Here is an 18,632-nt window from a genome sequence, read left to right as displayed (position 1 = left end):
GTTTGCTGGCGACAAAACTTGTGAGCGGCTCGAGTGGGTGCAAGGACATGGCGCTCTGTTAACTTTCGTAGTTTACCTCCATTCAATATAAATTGATTTGCTTTTTCGGCAACAAATGTAGAATATAAAATGTGTATGGCTAGAGGCTTGTAATACAATAAAGGCTGTGCCATATTAGGTTATTTAGGGCGCATAGATGAGATATCTATAGAGGTAAGAAGCAGAAGCAGGAAATTTGTTTACTCTAATTAGATTGAGCCAAGTTACTTACATAATGTTTACTTTTCGTTTTACAACATTCTTTTTAAATAAAAATATAGCATATACTTATATATCCATTATCCCTGCTCGGCATTAAATAAACTCATTTCGATGTAAGTTTCCTTTTTAGCCTAGATCATAAATTTATTAATACATTATTCAAATGTCTTCTATGGCACATTCACAGACTCATTTTTGTTTTGTTGCTAAACAATTTTGCTTCGACCTTTGCTTCAGTTCAACTGCAATGAGATAAGAGATAATACACAAATTTATTAAATTTATTAATCTTAAAAAATATTAGAAATATCATTTTGGATCGAATCGCGACTATTAAAGCTTTAATTAATTTTATGTACAGTCACAAAAAAACTCAATTAATATGACATAGATCAGTTTTAATGGTCGTTCGTCTAATTAAGGGATATCGCTCTCTCTACACACACACCGAATATTAGTCATAAAAACTTTTATGGCCACAAGGAGACGCTGTAAAACCTATCCAGGCAATTAGGCAGCATGGAAAATCAAGAAGCAGCCCGCAAAGCGAAGCTGACGAATGAAAAGCAAATATTATTATGGATGGCAAAATGCCCTTTCGGATGACAAGTGGCAAAAATGTACCGAACTCTGTTTGAACACTTGCCCAAATAACTTGCAGGCCTCTCGCACTTACTATTGTCTTTGCCTCTCTCCCCCCTCGCTCGCCCTCTTTCTCTCTGTGTCTGTCTCTGCCTCCCATACATTTTTTTGACATTGAAATGGTAATAGATGGAAACAACTAACCACTTGCATGACACGCTGTTAACTTGAGGTTTTCGGCTAATGAAAGTTACGGCCATGCAGCAGCAGCAGCAAAAGGCAACGTACAACTTGTCGTATACGTAATGATATATACAAGCATATCCTGCACAGAAGTTTAGACTTTAAAAATGTTTTTATAATGCAGACAGACATTTGTATATATAGATAACTTCTTAATGGAATTTTATATACAAATTTGAGTTACTTGAATTAATAGAATATTTTTTAAATATTAAGTGAGGTAAATACTGAAGTTCTTAGTCTGATTAGGTATTGTTTTCGCTTAATTTCTTTAACTTACAATAATTGTAGATCAGCTTATCATATAAAAATTCATTAATATCTTAAAAATATGGCAAGTTTCTTAAATTCTATCAACTTTTAACTAATTTTTTTAGTTGGGCCTTTTTCATCATTTTTAAAATATAAAATTAGAAAAATGTAATATGATTTCCTTAAAAATTGATTTCCTAAAAATTTCATAGCATGGGAAATTTAAACAGCTGCACAACTTTCCATTCATCTTAGAATTTATCTACAGCTATATATAAGCAGCTTGCATAAGTCTGCAAACAGTTCTCTATAGATTTTTAGAGAACGTCATTTTCAGGCTGATCTTCATCTTTAGATTTCAGCCACCTTTTCAGCTGCTGCACTTACAGGGTATACGGAAAAAAGATGAAACTAAAGAGCAAAGAATAACAGACGCCACACACTTGACATATGTGTTGGTCTCCCCGGAGCAGCAGAGAGTGAAAAAAGTGAGCAGAAGAAGAACCACAGGCAGTCAGCAGAGATGGAGACAGTATATACCAGATAGCAGAATCGAATGCGTGTGTGTGTGTGTGCTGTGGATTTTACGCACTGCTAAATAAGCAATTTGCAAAATGTCCAAACCAATAACATAACAAATGACAGTGGCTCCAACAGCGTTGCGGTTAGCTGACTGGATAACTGGCTGCTGGCTGGGCTGGGCCTTGGCTTGGCTTAGCTAGAATTCGTTTCGTTCTGGCTGGGTTGGAAGACGGCAGCTGCAACTGCAGCTGAAAGCTCAAGTAGTAGCAGCAGCAGCAGCAGCAGCAGCATTTGGATGGCTAATGAAAATAAAGGTTAAGGCAAGCAAATGTGCAGCCATGCCACAACGTGGGGCACGTATGTGTAGCACACGCCGCACACACACACGAGGCGAGTGTGAAAGTTTTTCTTGTCAGCCCGTGTGGCTGCAAAATATTTCGGTTTGATTGGTTTGCCCATCCTTTCCAGTGGGCCAAAAGTTGTTTATTCAAATGCCAAAGCGTTTGCCCTTGGCCACTCGCAACCACAAAGGAAACACAAAAAAAAAACGACGAAGCAGCAAACTTGAATGGAAATTTGCAGGTGTCAGCAATTGACACACTTGACTAAAGAGCTTAACAGTGGCAAGGGAGTCACAACTTTAAGGCGATTGCTGAGCTATAAATCAGAGAAGATAATGCAGAATCGATATGTTCGTTGTAATTTAATGTGAATGAAGGAAGTATCAAGTTTGAATCTTAAGTCTGAAAGGTCCGCAGATAAGTTGTATATATCTTAAACTCCTTCATGCCCATTTGAAAGAGCTGCCTCTGCGTACGGCTCAACTTCCTAATAGAAGCCTAAAAGCACACTCTGAATATTTAAAGTCAGGCCTCGAATTGGGGCCTACGACAACGTCGACAACGTTGACAACGTCAACAGCATAAACACAACCGCAAAACATCAAACTGCGTTGCAGCAGCCAGCATGGGGCAGGGGCAGCTGCCGGGGAAGACAACCAGCAGAAAGGACATCTACTGGGAGCCAGGGCAACTTCGAGGTTACGGAGGCTAAACGCAAAGCCGTATAATTTACAGCACACCTTAGTGGGTAGAGCATGTGGGTGCAGGCATAGCCAGACAGCGATAACGTACAGTGGAGCAAAAGTCAGAGTTACTGAAAGAAATTTATGAAGCATGAAGAGCTTGATTAAGATTTAATTGAATTTGTAACATAAGAGAACTTAAAACTTAAATGAAAATCTAAAAAAAGTGGTTTCAAATAAAATAAATATAATAAATAAAATAATATTCCTTAATATTTTTTTCTTTATAAAAGAAATAAAAAATAAATTAACAAAATTATTTTAATATTAATAATCAAGCTGCAAGACATCTTAGCATCTTAGCAAAGTTTCTAGAGGCTCTACAGATATTAATCATATTTTATATAAAGATTTATACATCAAATATATAAAATAACTTTCATATATTTATAGATTAAATTTGTGCGCCTCAATTTATATATGAATTCATATAGCTTGCTCCACTCTACATTCAGCAAGTTGATGCACTTATTCAGATTCGTATGTCATTCATAATATCGCAACGAGTATTTAATATAAAATATAGTTTGCTCCACTGTGCATCTATGGGGAGCCAGCACATTGATGCATTTGACAGCGGCGACGATGGGGGCGTGTCTAAACACCTACACTGATGATAATGGGGCAGCGTCTGTTTATGAATGTAGCGCTGACCAGCGTGGAGTAGGACGATGATGACGATGATGACGCTGACAGCACGCATAATTGGCGCTGTGCATCTTGAAGTCATGCGGAGCCGTTGCCTGGTTTTCAACTGAAGCAACAGACGTGCCGGAAATCAACTTAACACAACCGCAAAAGCGCAATCTCCTTTGCTATAGCTGGCCACAATGCAGCCGTCCAATAGGTTTTTGTTTCCACTCTTATTTTTTAGTCCCACCCCCTGCACTGGCCTGCCCTGCCCTGCCGTTGCCTTGCTATGCGCCCTCAGTTCGGCTGTTGTTGCGTGTGTTGGCATTTTGGATAATTGGTGTGTCCATGTTGGCCATCGGAGCAATGGCTGCTCTGTCTGCCCGGACTGGCATTTCTACTCCCTGGCTGCACATTAAGTTGCGCTCCAGACCCCCTCACAAAATTGACTTAATGATGCTTCGCTGCAACGACTCCTCGACTCCTCGACTCCTCGTCTCCTCATCTGTGGCGACATTTGCTACGCACCCAATTGGCGTCCATTGGAGTCAGTCGCTCCCCGTGGTCCCATAATGATGTGGCTTACTCGCACTTTGCCTGCTTTGCATGTGCGAACTGTTTCAATGCATTTGGCAGACATGTTTTATAGCCTGTTGGCGCCTTCGAGCTGAACAACTTATTACCAAACACTTTTCCAAATGGATTTTCCACTTAAATATGCCAAAAGCTGCTGATTTCATTGCCCAACTAGAACTTTATGCAAATCAAAATAGATCTAAACAAGCTTAAGTATTTTTAATTTTCCTATAAATTTTGAGAAATCAAATAAATCCGATTCTGGTGTATCGAATATAGAACGCATTATCTAAATTAAAGCCCAAGCCTAAATTTGCACAAATAAAACTCAAACACAATAGGAAAAGTATGAAATTTCTAGCAGTTTAACGACTGAGCAATGCTCTTTCGAAAAGGCTCAAAAATAATTTCAATAATAGCAAAATAATTGATTTTGAAAATTTTTATTTAAAAACAAACTTTTGCTCTTCACATATATTTTATAATAATTTTTAACTTAATTTCATTATAATTTATGTTAATATTTAATTTTGTATATTTTTTCTGTTTGACTTTCTATAGACTTCACGAAAAATAGGGAATCAAAATACAAAAAGATAAACAAAGTGAAAAATTGAAAAATATTTAAAGTAAACAAAGCGCAAAAATCTTTTGTAGCCAGTTTTTGCTATTTGGCTATTAATCAAAGCAAATAGCTCAAGAGAAGATAAATATTTAATTACCACTCAACAAGAGCTTTTGTAAATGTTTTCGTTTACAGCAGCGTCGGGTGGGGGGCGTGGCAGACTTTCATATTCTGTAAGCAGCGTTTGGGAATTCGTAAGCCTCATTTTTGGTCTTTCTTTGCATTTCATTAAGGAAATGCATAAACAGTTCTGGCTCTGCCTTTGCTCCAGCCCTTTTTTGAGCCATTTTCAACATCTCAAGAACTGTTGCAGCCGGGCGCACCTGTTCCACTTTACGCTCTACGCAGGTGGGCGTGGTGTGCCCAACTTGAAAGTCGAGTGTTGTCTGGATTTGATTGAGTCAAAGCAGAACTTACACTGACAGTTAATTTAATTAGTCTGACATTTTGTTTAGCATTTGCCTGCACTCTGAATGCCCTGGAAAAATGGGCAGAGAGCAGAGTATTTTAGAGTTGTGCTAGTAATAAAAGAAAACTAAAGTCACGATGTAGAACATTTTTGGTTATATCTAATTTATATATTCAAACTTTAAATATAGAAACTTTTCATCAAACTATATTAAATTATTGGCAGCATTTTCTCTTATTAGATTAAGACATTTCCTTCTAAATCCTTGAGATATATATATTTTTTAATATATAATTTGCTTTATCATTAAGCAAACTTATAGGGTATTACTGCCAGCTGTAAGCTGTCTCATAGACACAGAAATCCGATAGGTATGAGTGGAATTAAAATACCATTACAAGGTTACAGGGTATCTTCTAGATATGCATTCGCCACTAAGGCATTTTTCTGTTAAGTAATTTATGACTTTAAAATGATTTTCTGACTCCCAATTATTTAACAATATAATAAACAATTTTACAGTTCAGTTAAGTTAACTAAAGGGTATTAGAAGTGTGACATTCTCTTGAATATGTTTTATAAATTACGTTATAAATATCATATGTCTATGCACAGAAGTATCTTGAAGTTCCGAAACAAAGTACTGCATCTAAGAGTTATGCAAGGCATAAATAAAATAAAATTTATATATAAATATTTATATATATAATAAACCTTTGATATGATAAGAAATGAAAGAGCAATTGAGAAGATATAAGATACATATATATAATATTTTTTTATATTTGTGTTATATTATTTTATATTATGTTACACTATATTTTATTATTATTTCATTTTATACATATTATTTTATTCAATTAATTTACAGCGTATCTTCATGTTTTATACGCTCATTTCAAGTCTTGTGCCTTGTTAGTCGTAATTAATTGTATATCAACAAAAACGAAATGCCAAACAAATGGCCAAAAATATATCAAAAGGCCATATTCCGTAGTCGTCGTCGTAGTCGACTTGACAGTTGTTTCTGTCTGCCTGGCTGTCCGTCTGTCTCTCGGTCTGTTCGGCTGCTTGTTTTAGCTAAAATTGAAAACGCATTTGCCAATTTATAAATGTTGTGTACTTTCATTTCAATTGATTTGGTTTCGATTCGCTCGGTAAAAGCCACAAAATAACAACAAATATTATTTTACTTGCTTTTCGGCTTTTACGGCAATCAATTTCTGTGGCTCCATGCGAAGTACCACTAATGGCATTCAATATCCTCCAATATTAGCAACGCATACTCAATTATTTTTAGTGTATGCACACACATACATACACACTCAGACACGTTTGGACAGCAATGCAGTTGGTAAATATTGTATTTTAACCTCAAAGAGTTGAGCAGAAGAAGTCAAAATAGTAACAAGAAGTTAAGCTGAGATTATTTACAGATATATGTATGCAGATTATATATTTTTAAAAATATTAAATAAATGTTATTAATTAATGAAACTTTGCTAAGTCTTCTTTCAGCTTCAGAAAACTTAAACAAAACTTCAACAAGCAGTTGCATTTTTTCTTAACTGCCAGCTAAACGTCACGAAATATTTACACAACACTGGAAGAAGGAAACAGTGGCAAAAATTTAGCAACTTTCAACACTGATTGTCAAAAGCATAAAAAGTTAAAAGTCTTTTGGGCTAAGCTAATGATGATGATTTTTAATGAAAGACTTAAACAAGTTTTTCCACCACCTCTCCACCTCTCCTTGCTCTCAGCAATCAAAATTATTAATTCATGAAAATTTACAAAAATTTTCAAGCGCTTCTGTTGACTTTAGCCTCCGTTTGCAAAGTTTTGAGCACATCCAAAAGGTAAACTTGCATAAAATCTACAGCAATAAAGTCCGCAATTATTTGAGTGAGAGATAGCGAGTGAGCGCGAGGGGCTTAGCCGGCGAAGGCGCCATCTTTTAGTGCCGGCCATTGCCTAACAAAATGGCGCCAACTGGCGTCATTTTTATGCCCGATTGATGTGCACTAAATTCAGAACGCGTTGCAGCCAAATGCCAATGACAATAGCTGAAAGCCAAGCCAGAGATTTGCAGCTGGTAAAGACTTAACTACGATGACGGACAGTCTGGGGAGACAGAAGAGCTTAAGTAAGAGCTGAAGAGATAAGCTTGTACAGAAAGAAGAGCTTATAGATATATAATTGAAAGAAGAAGAGACAGGAAGAGCCTAAGTGAAAACTAAACATAGTCTCTAGAGCTTTAATAGTGGAAGCAACAATAGTCAAAGCGAAAACACAAGAAAGAAGCTTATAGAGAAACAAAGTAATATGAGCGTATATAAAGAAAAACGTCTATAAGTATAAGCTTATGGAAGAAGAGATTTGTTTAGCTTTAAAACACACTTTTCATGAACTTCAATAAGAACGCAGTGCTTAAGGAAGAGAAGCTCTCAGCCACATTTTAATTAGCTTTTATAAAAGATTAAGCCAGATAAGACCAAGAAGACAAAAATTTGAAAAAAAAACTTCTATAATATTTTTTAAATTCAAATCAGAAGAAGTTTAGACGTGCTCAGAGCTAAAGCAAAATGTCAAAAGAGTAGAGGCTTAAGTAACATTTTAAGATATATGTTTGTAAAATTTAAAAAAAAATGCTAAGCACGATAATACAAAAAATAATTAAGCTTTAAATTAAATTTGACCAAATACAAAAGTAAATCACAGCTAAACAGCTCACTCCTTGCTTAGGAATCAGACTGATGAACTTGCTTTGAAATGATATTTATAAATATACTTTGACTATACACAGTAAAGCTAATTTTGCAGCGCTTTACAACACTATTTTCATGTCAAATATCACTTTCAGCCAGTGTCATGTAGCATTGGTAAGTCAAATTAATCGTTGGCAATGAAGCTGACAAATCCATTTCTAAAACGATTTTATTGGCAGTAGATATTTCTTTGCAAAAAGCGAATTCAGGTTAGGTGGGGCAAGGGTTGGGGCATAGGGGTAGGGCGGCTGTTGCCAGTTTTATGATTGCAGCGCACGTCGAAGACGTTGCACGTCATCAATTCTTTTGACATGTCCTGCGGCCATTAAGGCTGAAGGAGATGACGACGAGAACGTAGCCAAAGACAGCTCAATGCAGAGACTGTGTGTGTGTGCGTGTGTTTGTTGAAGTGTTGTGTGGGTGTGTGTGTGTGTGTGTGTAAGTTTCCGCTGCCTTTCCGTTGGCTTTTCCCTGTGGCTGCGTCTCAAATTAACCTGATACCAGCCGCTGCTTTACGTATGCTGTCAAATTTCCCAAGCGCAGGCGGAAGCATTTCCCAGTCATCAGCCAGCAGCGGAAGCGTATCGAAGGCGCCTCCTGCTCATTAAAAATGCAATCGTCCTTAGACGATGCCTCTCTGTGTGCCTGTGTGTGTGTGTAGCATGAATAACCCAAGAGCTGGCATTGACTGCTTATTGTATAACTTGGCCATATTAATAGCAATCAATATTGATACTACTCGTGGCAAGCTGCCTTTTGTGCTGCCTCAAAATCGAATTGGTTCCCTGCATTCAATTATCTATCTATACCATGTTGCATGCTGCCTGTCTCTTATCTTAGCTCTCGGGTAATGGCACTGGCCAGGTTTTTGCTGTCCAGCATACAATTATAATTATGCTAATGCTAATGCATGCAATTGACTTGCTCGTTGAAATCCCATTCAATAATGAGTGTATACAAATTTGCATTTGATTAGCCAAAGGCAGGAGCTGGAACAAAGCCATTTACGTATGTAATAAATTCGAATTAATATCTGTTTGCCACAAGTATATTTTAGTAGCAGGATTTGGGCTTAGTCAAAATTATATCTGATTGGTCATAACTGCAAGCAAACCTAAAGTTAGTCCGAGTTAAATTATTAAATAAATGAAAAATGAAATTCAAAAAAACTTGGGATTTTCTCAAATATTTGGCAATGCTTTAGTCATAGTTTTTTGGGGCACAAAAAAAACTGCAACGTATTAATCAAATAAATGCGTTTTTATTATGGCTACAAAAGTTTAGGCTGAGCCGAGCAGCTGTGGTAGCGGGGCGAGGTACAGCTTTTGACTGCTGCGCCCTGCTCGCAGCAGCTAGAAAATCCATTAAACTTTTACGACCATTGTAAACATTAAGTTGCATATGCAATTTTATGTGCAAAGGGCTAAACGCCGCGGGCAATGCAACAAAATTTCCTAACTTCGGCGCGCCATTCGCAGCTTCACAGCCAACCAACGGCAGGCGCATGTAGCCAGACGCGTTTATCTAACGCCTTCGACATTGTAGCCAACTGTGATTACTAAAGACAGGAAAATGTTAAAAATAGCTTACGAGTAGCAGGAAGTGTTGCAACTAGCATGCTGGCACGGAAAGCAACAGAGACGAAATGTATAGCCCGAATATATATGAACAGAACGGGAGGATGCATTCGAATGATATATAGTAAAATATATAATAGAATATATAATCAAGGCACATATGCGTCGAGGGAATTGAGTTTTGGTGTAGAAATTTCGGCATTGATCTTAGATTATATTTTTCTCCTAAAATTTTATTTATATATTTTATATTTTATATTTTATTAAAAGTACTGAGTAAATTCCTATATTTTGCTAAGCTATATGCTATCTCTGCCTTCCCATCTTTTCTTTTCTCTCTTTCTTTGACTCTTTCTCTATTTCTATTTCTATTTATATTTTCTCTTTCTCTTTCCTCCTCTCTGTCTAAATCTCTCTCCATCTGTACCTCACTCTTTCCTTCTCTTCTCTCTATTTCTCTCACTTTTTCTCTGTTTCCCTTTCACTCTAGTTTGATTTCTATCTCTCTCTCTCTCTCATTTCTCACACTATTTCTATCTGACTCTCTCTTTCTGTCTCTCTATTACTTAACCTATCTCTAATTCTCTCCTTGCAATACAACCCTCATTGACTCTATTTTTCTCTCTCTCTCTGTCTTTCTTTCCTCTCCTCTTCTCTCTCTCAACATCTCTCACTCTATCCCTCTCCTTCTCTAGACTGTATATCTCTCTCCCTAACTCTCTCTCTCTCTCTATCTCTTTCTTTCTCTTTCTCTAACTTTCTATATAAATATCTCACTATATCCACCGATCTCTCTCAGTCTCTCTCCCTCTCCCGTTCATTCTCTCTATTCATATTTTATACGCTCGTTAGCATAATAAAATTTGTGTTTTGTGCGCAGTTTTTTGAATCAAAGTTCCGCTACTGTTTGCCCTATCAGCGACTCGCTGCATTTCATATAACGATAATTTATGGCAAATTTATAATGTTGTAAGTGCCAACAAACTTGCTGAAACTATCTATAAAAGGCCACGCACACACTCGTAAGCCACCCACTGTGCCGCTTAGTGCGCTGCCGCTGCCCAGAATTAAGGCTGAGCTCGTAAAGCTGTTGCCATAGATACCAGATAGCAATGACTGTGGAAGCGGACGGGGAGGAAAGAGGGAAGCTGCTGAGAGTTGACGGAAAAGCCACATCGACGCAGGCAGACACACATACAGAGACACCAGAAGCGTCACAGCATAAATATTACAAAATCGTAAATACACACGCCCAAAACTTGTGAAGCTAAGTGTACAGTGTGTGTGTGTGTGTGTAAACTATGTTTGTGTGTTGTGTGAAGTCATTCGCACAGCTGCAGCTACACTTAACTCATAGATCTTGCGGCTCAGCCAGCTTTCAGGCCGGCCAAAACAAGGTTTGTGTGCGAAATATAGCTGCTATAGTTTATAGACTAAAATTATAAAATATATAAATATATATGAAGAAACATCTTATATTTAATTTCTGGCCTGACAATGAATAAAAATATATTATATTAAAAATGCATATATACAACAATATATATATAACAACAATTTATAAAAATGTTATCTGTCATGGAATATAAAATAGAAGAAGAAAAAGTTGTGAATTGGAAATTGGCATAATCTAAAATATATTTAATATGATATTATACTATATAAACATGATATGCAGTTTTTAATATTTAATTATTGTCTTTGTTCTAACTTCATTTCTGTTTTATTTTCTTTTCAAATTTGTAGACCTGCAAGTCGAGATTAGACCTTGAGCTTGTTTGAGCAGGTGGCTGTCCTATATAATGCGGATATAAAATTAAATATATAGAATATATATATAATATAATATGTATGTATATACAAATATAAACACATAAAAATAATAATGTTGCCTAAATATTAATAATGAATAATAACGTAAGCCGATTTTAAAAAATCCCAGTGCTCAAATTGAAATTGCAAATGATGTTCATAATTATTTTTAATAATATTAATGATCATATTTTATGACAGTTATGATGATGAGCACGATATGCCAATGCCATATGTCAGTAACATATCAATAGGCAACGAAGGAACATAATTTATTTAGCATTACTAGAAGAGTCTCGACTGCTAGAGTAAACATTTAACAATGATAATCATCATAAACATCATTATTATCATTAATTATTATTATCATTATTATCATTATTATCATTATTATCGTTATTATCCATATTTTCATTATTATCATTATCATCATTATTATCATTATTATCATTATCCTTATTAACTTTATTATCATTATCATTATTATTATTATTATCATTGTTATCATTATCATTATTATCATTATTATCATTATTATCATTATTATCATTATTATCATTATTATCATTATTATCATTATCATCATAATTATCATAATTATCATTATTATTATTATTATCATTATTATCAGTATCATTATTATCATCATTATCATGATTATTATCATTATCATCATTATCATCATTATTATCATTATCATCATTATCATTATTATCATCATTATCATCATTATCATCATTATCATCATTATAATCATTATCATCATTGTCATCATTATCATCATTATCATCATTATCATCATTATCATCATTATCATCATTATCATCATTATCATCATTATCAACATTATCATCATTATCATCATTATCATCATTATCATCATAATCATCATTATCATCATTATCATCATTATCATCGTTATCATCATTATCATCATCAAAGTACCTCACTGATTATATACAGATTAGGTACTGTGCCCTCATCATCTCCCTCTTCGCTGCATGAAGGATATCTTTTAGTCAGTCACTTCCGACTAGAGCACTATTACTTATATCATTATTATATACATATACATAGCTATATATACTGCCTTGGTCATTGCTCGACTTGGTAACTATTGGCTTTCATTCACTTGGCATGCTGCATACATAGCCTGGGGCAGTTTTTTATTTATGCGTGAAAGCTTTTACATTTTCGGACAACTTGCAGCGCGAATGTGTGGCATGTGGAGCTGCTGCTGCTGCTTCTCTCTGTGTCTGGGCCACTTCAGCATTCGGAAATTAAAACTTTTTTATGGTCTTGGCATGTTGTGTGTACAAGAGAGAAAAAAAGTATATATAAATTTAAATATATTGTTGCAAGTTGCAACGAAGTCAAGTGGCGACCACACAAATTGGTCAAACTAATAAATTTTGTAGAACTTAACTAGTTTTTACAAGGATTTTCTAGGGTCCAACAAATGTAAGTTAAAAGTAATCCGAAAAAAACGAGGATTTGAGCGTTAAATGATTGAGCGGGCAATAAAACTGGAAAAAATGCATAAAAACATTTGTCCAAGTAAGCTTTGAGAACTCAAAGAACTTTTATCAACTTTAGCTTGAATGCTAAAAATTAAAAAAAATATATCTTATAATAATAATTTTAATTAAAATAATTAAGCTATTAAAAAAGCATTCTTCTTTCAGCATTAGCTTTAATATTATTATTAGTTTAAAAAAGCTTTCAAATATACATATTGCTCTTATTATAATAACTTTTATGCAATAATCTTTGAACCTTTTAAAATATTGCCTTGCAAAGCAACAGAACTTTAAAGCTCTTCAACAGAGCCTAGTAGCATTCAAGCTAGAAAAACTTTCCATTGTTGAAGCTTGACAGCTTCAAAGAGATCTGCAAAGTATTTTAATAGAGCTTAAAATTATTTCGAACTCAACTCTAAGGCAGTGCGATATAGATAGAAAGGATTTGTACTAAGCTTGCATAGATCTTTCAATTTTTTTTAACATAATATTGAATATAGTTAAGTACAGCTTTATAATATTTTAAGGAATCAGATCATAATTGTTCCTTTAACAGTCAAACCAAAGCTTTTAACAGTTTTTTTTTAAGCATATTAAAAGAGCTTTTGTTATTCATAATTTTGATTAGCATCCAAACTGAGCTTTAATACGCCTTACAGTCTTAAAGCTCTTTCTCTCTATTGACCTATGGAATCCAGTCAACTCTCCCAATACAATTTGCTTCACTTACCTATTTAGCACGGATTTGATCTCTTGTTCCACTTGACCAGTTGCTGGTCCTCTTGTTCCTCTCTCCATTCACTTCTCAGCAATTAGCAGTAAAATTTTGTTCATCAACTCGTTGGCAACAGTTTCGTGCAGGGTATTCAGTCGTGCGGCAAGAAAATCACCAAATTTTATGTAGAGCAGCTCTCGGTGCGTGGGCTGATGCCGTGTACTGGCAGCGCCGGCACCTGTGAAGCTGCTGCCAGGTGAGAGTCGCCCGCCTGCACCCAGCATACTAATATTTGCATTGGGCGGGCAGTCACCACGATGATTAGTATCGATATCGTCATCATCGTCGTCGTCATCGTACTCCAGATCGTCGTCGTCGTCGTCCAGATCACCAGCATCCACATCGATCAGCTCGTTGTTTGTATTGATAATCAAATGTGGCGGAGGCGTGGCATACAGCCCACCTTTGGCTACCTGTAGACGTGCTTTCAGCTGCTGCTTTGTCTGCGGTCGTATCGTGGCCAATTTGGAATGTGGCCGCGACTTCTGGGCGGATCGACTGGTATTCGTCTCATCGGGCAGCTCTTGCAAGTCAGGCGAATCGGGTTCGTCCTTGATGTAAATCGAAGGTGAGCTGCTACAGGAGCGGGAGCTGCCACACAGCTGCACAGGTGCTGCCGGTGATGTGGGGCAAGGTGCGGCTGCCGCAGACAAAGGCAGTACAACAGCTGATGGCGCCTTCTGCAACGATGTCAGAGTCACATCTGGCTGCAGCTGCAGCGCCTGCAAATGCTGCGCCTGTTGCTGCAGCCCCACAGGTAACTGGCTAATGCTTGGCTGGTTTTCAGGTGCTTTGATTGGCTGATTATTGGGATTGTTTGGATCGCTGGGCGCAAAGTATTGATATTCATCGTGGGCTACGCTGTTGTTGGTGTTGGTGTTGTTGTTCGCGTTGTTGTTGTTGCTGCTGCGGCTTGTGTTGCTGTTGTTGTTGTTATTGTTGCTGTTGCTGCTGATATTTGTATTGTTGTTGTTGTTATTGCTGCTGTTTGTGTTGTTGTTGTTGTGGATTGTACTCTCTGCAGCGGGTTGCTTAATGCGCTCACGAGATCTGAGAAGATGAAAATATGTATATTAATAAATTTACTTTGAGTTAAATAAATAATTTAGCTGAAATAAAATTATTAATTTTTAATATTTACAGATTTGTTTTTTTTTTGTATATATTATATATTTATGAATATATTTTTTATAAATATATATTTATATATATAACTCTAGAAACATTTCAACTTCCAAATAGCAAAGTCCAAGCAGAGAATTATTATTGATCTCAACAAACAAAATAATTTGTTAAGATTGCAGATAAATAGATACAAGTATTTCTTTAAATATTAATTTATTAATAAATTATTTAATTTAAAAAAACTGGAATACTTATAAAATCGCATCTAGCTTGATATAGAAAGCCAGTTCTAATGGACATCATCTAATCGAGCCCATTTGTACTCACTTTCGCTCCCTGATGACCTCTTTGAGGAAGGCCATGGCATCGTAATACTCCCATTTGGACTTGAAGCGCGTTGTGCCCAGCATCTTTTCGTGATTGAGCTCGCGCCGAAAGATCTCCCGCAACGAGGTAAAGGTGCGCTGCACCCGCTCCCCATTCACGTTGAACATGCGACCCAGCTCGTTCCATTTGACGGCCTTCTTCTTGTCGGAGCGCTTGTAGTGCGGCAGGCGGCAGTCCCACAAGATGGGATTGAGGCGAACTAGCTCGATGAGTCGGCGCTTTTCGATGTTGTGTCGCGAGAAGGCCATCTCGCTAGCTATATGACTGTCTCTGTCTCTGTCTCTGTCTGTCTCTCTCTCTCGCTCTTACTCTTAAAAGTCTCTTAACTTCTTGTTGTTGCTGTGGCCTCTTTTGTTGGCATTACCAAAGTGTCCACTGCGCATGACACACACACGTGTTTCCGGCTGTGTGTGTGTGCGTGTCCCTTGGCCGTTTCGAGATGCTGTGTGTGAAGTGAGAAAATCGTTAATATTATTTGTTGCCTGTTTATTGCCCTGATGGTAAACTGGCCGAAAAGTATGCAACGTTTCGGACACTTCATATTTGTGGTTTGAGTTGCGCTTTGAACATTGTTTCTGAGCTCCAAGTTCAATGAACTGAATGGCCCAGAATAGATGGTTAGGGATTTTTGACAGAGAGTTATTTGTTTTTGAGACGTGCAAGAAATGCAACGGCAAAGCTCGAGCTTTTACAGGGGGTAGAGCGGGAGGCAGCGCGGCTAATCAACTGCAACAACTATGCAAAACAGTTTGAAAATCAATATAAAATTCAATGTGAGAAAGGGAAGAAGCTGCAAAAACTATGAACTATGAACTGTTAGCTATGATAGTTAATAACTGTAGAACTTGATTGATTGAAGGGTCGGATGATGAATTTAATTTGGTTTATTTAATTAGGAGTTGCAAACTTTAAGTATTTTTTTGGTAATACGTAAAATTATACAGAAAGTTATTTAAGCATAATTTAACTTTAAATTGTCAAATATTTCTTCATTATCATATTTATAAAAATATTGCAATTAATGCCAACTCTATCTTTAATATGTTCATAAGGTAAAATACTAAAAATATTAATAATAATAGTACATAAAACATATGTATATAAACTTGGAACAAGTACAGCATTTATTAAGCAAACCGCAACAATTATTAATACAAAATTTATATTTAATACCAATTTGTCAAGCAAATGGCAGGTGAAAATTATAGGCTGAAAACCATATTCTTCTATACACATACATAGATATATATATGCTATATATATATATAGCTGTCTAAGTACTTCGCACAAACAAAGTACAATTATAAGTTAGCCAAACAAAAAATCGCATAAAATAAACATTTGCAACGTTCTGGCTTCGCATTCCCAGAATTGAAGCGTTGTGGTCGAGAATGTGCAGGTACATACATGCTATATATACATAAACATATGCACACACACATATATATATAAATATATATATATATATATATATATATATATATATAAAGTGGTGTATCGCTTGTGGATCAGCTGAGTGGGTGTTATACGTTAGAAGGGAAATCTTAATTACATATCTAGAAGTGAAGCACAATTCAATAAGTGAGTAATGTATTAAATGATTGACTGATTGAGCTGGCAGATAAATGATTGATACAATGTATCAATCAAAATAATATTTAAAATAATTAGCTTAATAGTAGTTATTAGATACGGCAACAAGAGCTGCATCATAATTTAAAAGTGATTGATTGATTGAAGATAAGTGATTGAAAGAGTATTTATTGTTTGAACATAGGTGATTGAGAGTTGGTATTTGTATAATATGACAAGAGGGCATTTTTGGTAATTTAAATAAGTTACAAAAAGTGTCCACTGTATATGAAAAAATTTATTGATTGATTGAAATGTCAGATGTGGCATATTTTGATATTTTTAATGCTTAAACATGCTACTATAAATGAGCAGCATCTGGAGTATATTTTATTTAGAAAAATATTAATTGAATGTATATAAAATATTCATTGAATGCAATTTCTGAAAACTGATTGAAGGTTAAAATATATTTCATTACATTAAAATTGAATATATTGTATTTGTAATATAATTCAAACTATTCCACATTATCTTTTGTTTATATATAAATTTCTTTAATATATTTTCTCAATATTCATTGTTGATTGACAGAGATTAAAGACAAGTTTTTTCGCTAAAACTAACAAAAAGAAATTATAGAATATTAAGTGATCTATAAAATATGATAAGCAGCTTATCTAAATGGAGCAAGTTCTTCTGCGTCTTACCAATCCTTAAAGCAGCTTTGCTTTTGTCTCTTTCTTTCTCTCTCTCTCTCTATTGTTCTCTCTCTTTCTCTCGCTGTCTACCTGTATGTTGCCAGCTCTGTCGCTTTCGTTGTCTCTTCGCTGCTTACGTAACAGCTTTGCCAGAGGCGACAGCCTCTTTAGCTTTTAATTTGTGATGCGTTTTTTTAGCTTTTGTTATTTGCCAATTTCTCGTTTCAACTAATTTTCAATTTTGTGCTGCAATGCACACACACATATACACATATTTACACACACACAGAGACATGCAGAAAGTCTAAAAATACGCAAAAGATTTGCCGTTTTGCTGATACCAACAAAAAATATATAAAAAAAGTGTCTAAATTATAATTGATATAATTAAAACAATTTGTGTACACACTTGCACTTGCTTGAATTCCAATTGGATTTGTTTAAACTTTTTCGGTTTTCTTTGTATTTATTTCATTTTTATTCATCAATTTGAAACTTAAGCATTTGGCGCCGCGCAAGCAACTAAAAACAACTTTTTTAGTTCACAAATTTTTTTTGATTTTGTATTGCTGTTGTTTATTTATTTTGTTGTTGTTGTTGTTGTGTTTATTAACAATTTGAGCAAGCACGTTGAGAATTTATTTCAATTTATTTCAATTAACAAAACAACAAAACGCTGTTGTTGCTGGTTGCTCGGTCGTTAGCTCGGTTGCTGCCACTTGTCGCAGTGTTAGTAATTGTTGCTGTGTGTTGTATGAAGGCTATGCAACAACTATTTGCCACCACAAAAATCTGTAAACGATGCGAGCGCAAAATGTACCACAAAATTCACAAACACAGCTGCAGTGAGCGTGTCTGTGTGTGTGTATACACAACAAGCGGGCGGACGCAGCGAGAGCAGCAACAGCGGCAACAACAACAACTACTACAACTACTCACACGCACAGACACACACACACGCAGCAGCACAATTGCAAGCTCAATTGATATTCGTATATTATTAATTTAAATTGTTTATTATATTTATACATTTGTCTGTTTCCGCGTGTGTGTGTGTATCGGTGTGTCTGTTCGACAGCCCAACGCTTTGTTGCCAACGCTTCTTGGCAGCAGCAACTGCTGTGCGTCGCTGTTTTTCACAACTTCCCCACAAAACCAACTGTAAACGAACTTAAATTTTCTTGCAAATTGGCGGCGCAGCAGCCACTGCT

At 35.7% G+C, this 18,632-nt stretch overlaps 1 protein-coding gene across 2 annotated transcripts; it reads right to left on the bottom strand.

The window, feature by feature from the left end:
- Positions 1 to 396: 396 nt before the first annotated feature.
- LOC111592871 (myb-like protein AA) lies at positions 397 to 17,987 on the bottom strand. 2 transcript variants are annotated; one of them, XM_023305319.2, is made up of 4 exons: positions 17,831 to 17,987; positions 15,089 to 15,590; positions 13,592 to 14,686; positions 397 to 503 (listed from the first exon to the last, which is right to left on the bottom strand). In XM_023305319.2, exons 2-3 carry the CDS (start codon positions 15,394 to 15,396, stop codon positions 13,660 to 13,662), a joined length of 1,335 nt encoding a protein of 444 aa, XP_023161087.2. In that variant the 5' UTR covers positions 15,397 to 15,590; positions 17,831 to 17,987; the 3' UTR covers positions 397 to 503; positions 13,592 to 13,659. The 2 variants fall into 2 exon arrangements, with proteins under 2 accessions (XP_023161087.2, XP_023161088.2); XM_023305320.2 differs by lacking the exon at positions 17,831 to 17,987 and adding an exon at positions 17,431 to 17,669.
- Between the last annotated feature and the right edge of the window lie 645 nt (positions 17,988 to 18,632).

The sequence above is a fragment of the Drosophila hydei genome, unplaced genomic scaffold (genome assembly GCF_003285905.1).
Source record: "Drosophila hydei strain 15085-1641.00,03,60 unplaced genomic scaffold, DhydRS2 tig00000001-arrow-pilon, whole genome shotgun sequence".
In the NCBI taxonomy this organism is placed as follows: Eukaryota; Metazoa; Arthropoda; class Insecta; order Diptera; family Drosophilidae; genus Drosophila; species Drosophila hydei.
The sequence above is the reverse complement of the archived record's forward strand: the minus strand, read 5'-3'. Positions and strand labels throughout refer to the sequence as shown.

Bases quoted from the DNA above. Each gene is read 5' to 3' on its own strand.
- LOC111592871 (XM_023305319.2), bottom strand. From the start codon at position 15,396: ATGGCCTTCTCGCGACACAACATCGAAAAGCGCCGACTCATCGAGCTA. The intron at 14,687-15,088 runs GTGAGTACAAAT...TCATCTTCTCAG, and splicing joins GAGGTCATCAGGGAGCGAAA to ATCTCGTGAGCGCATTAAGC.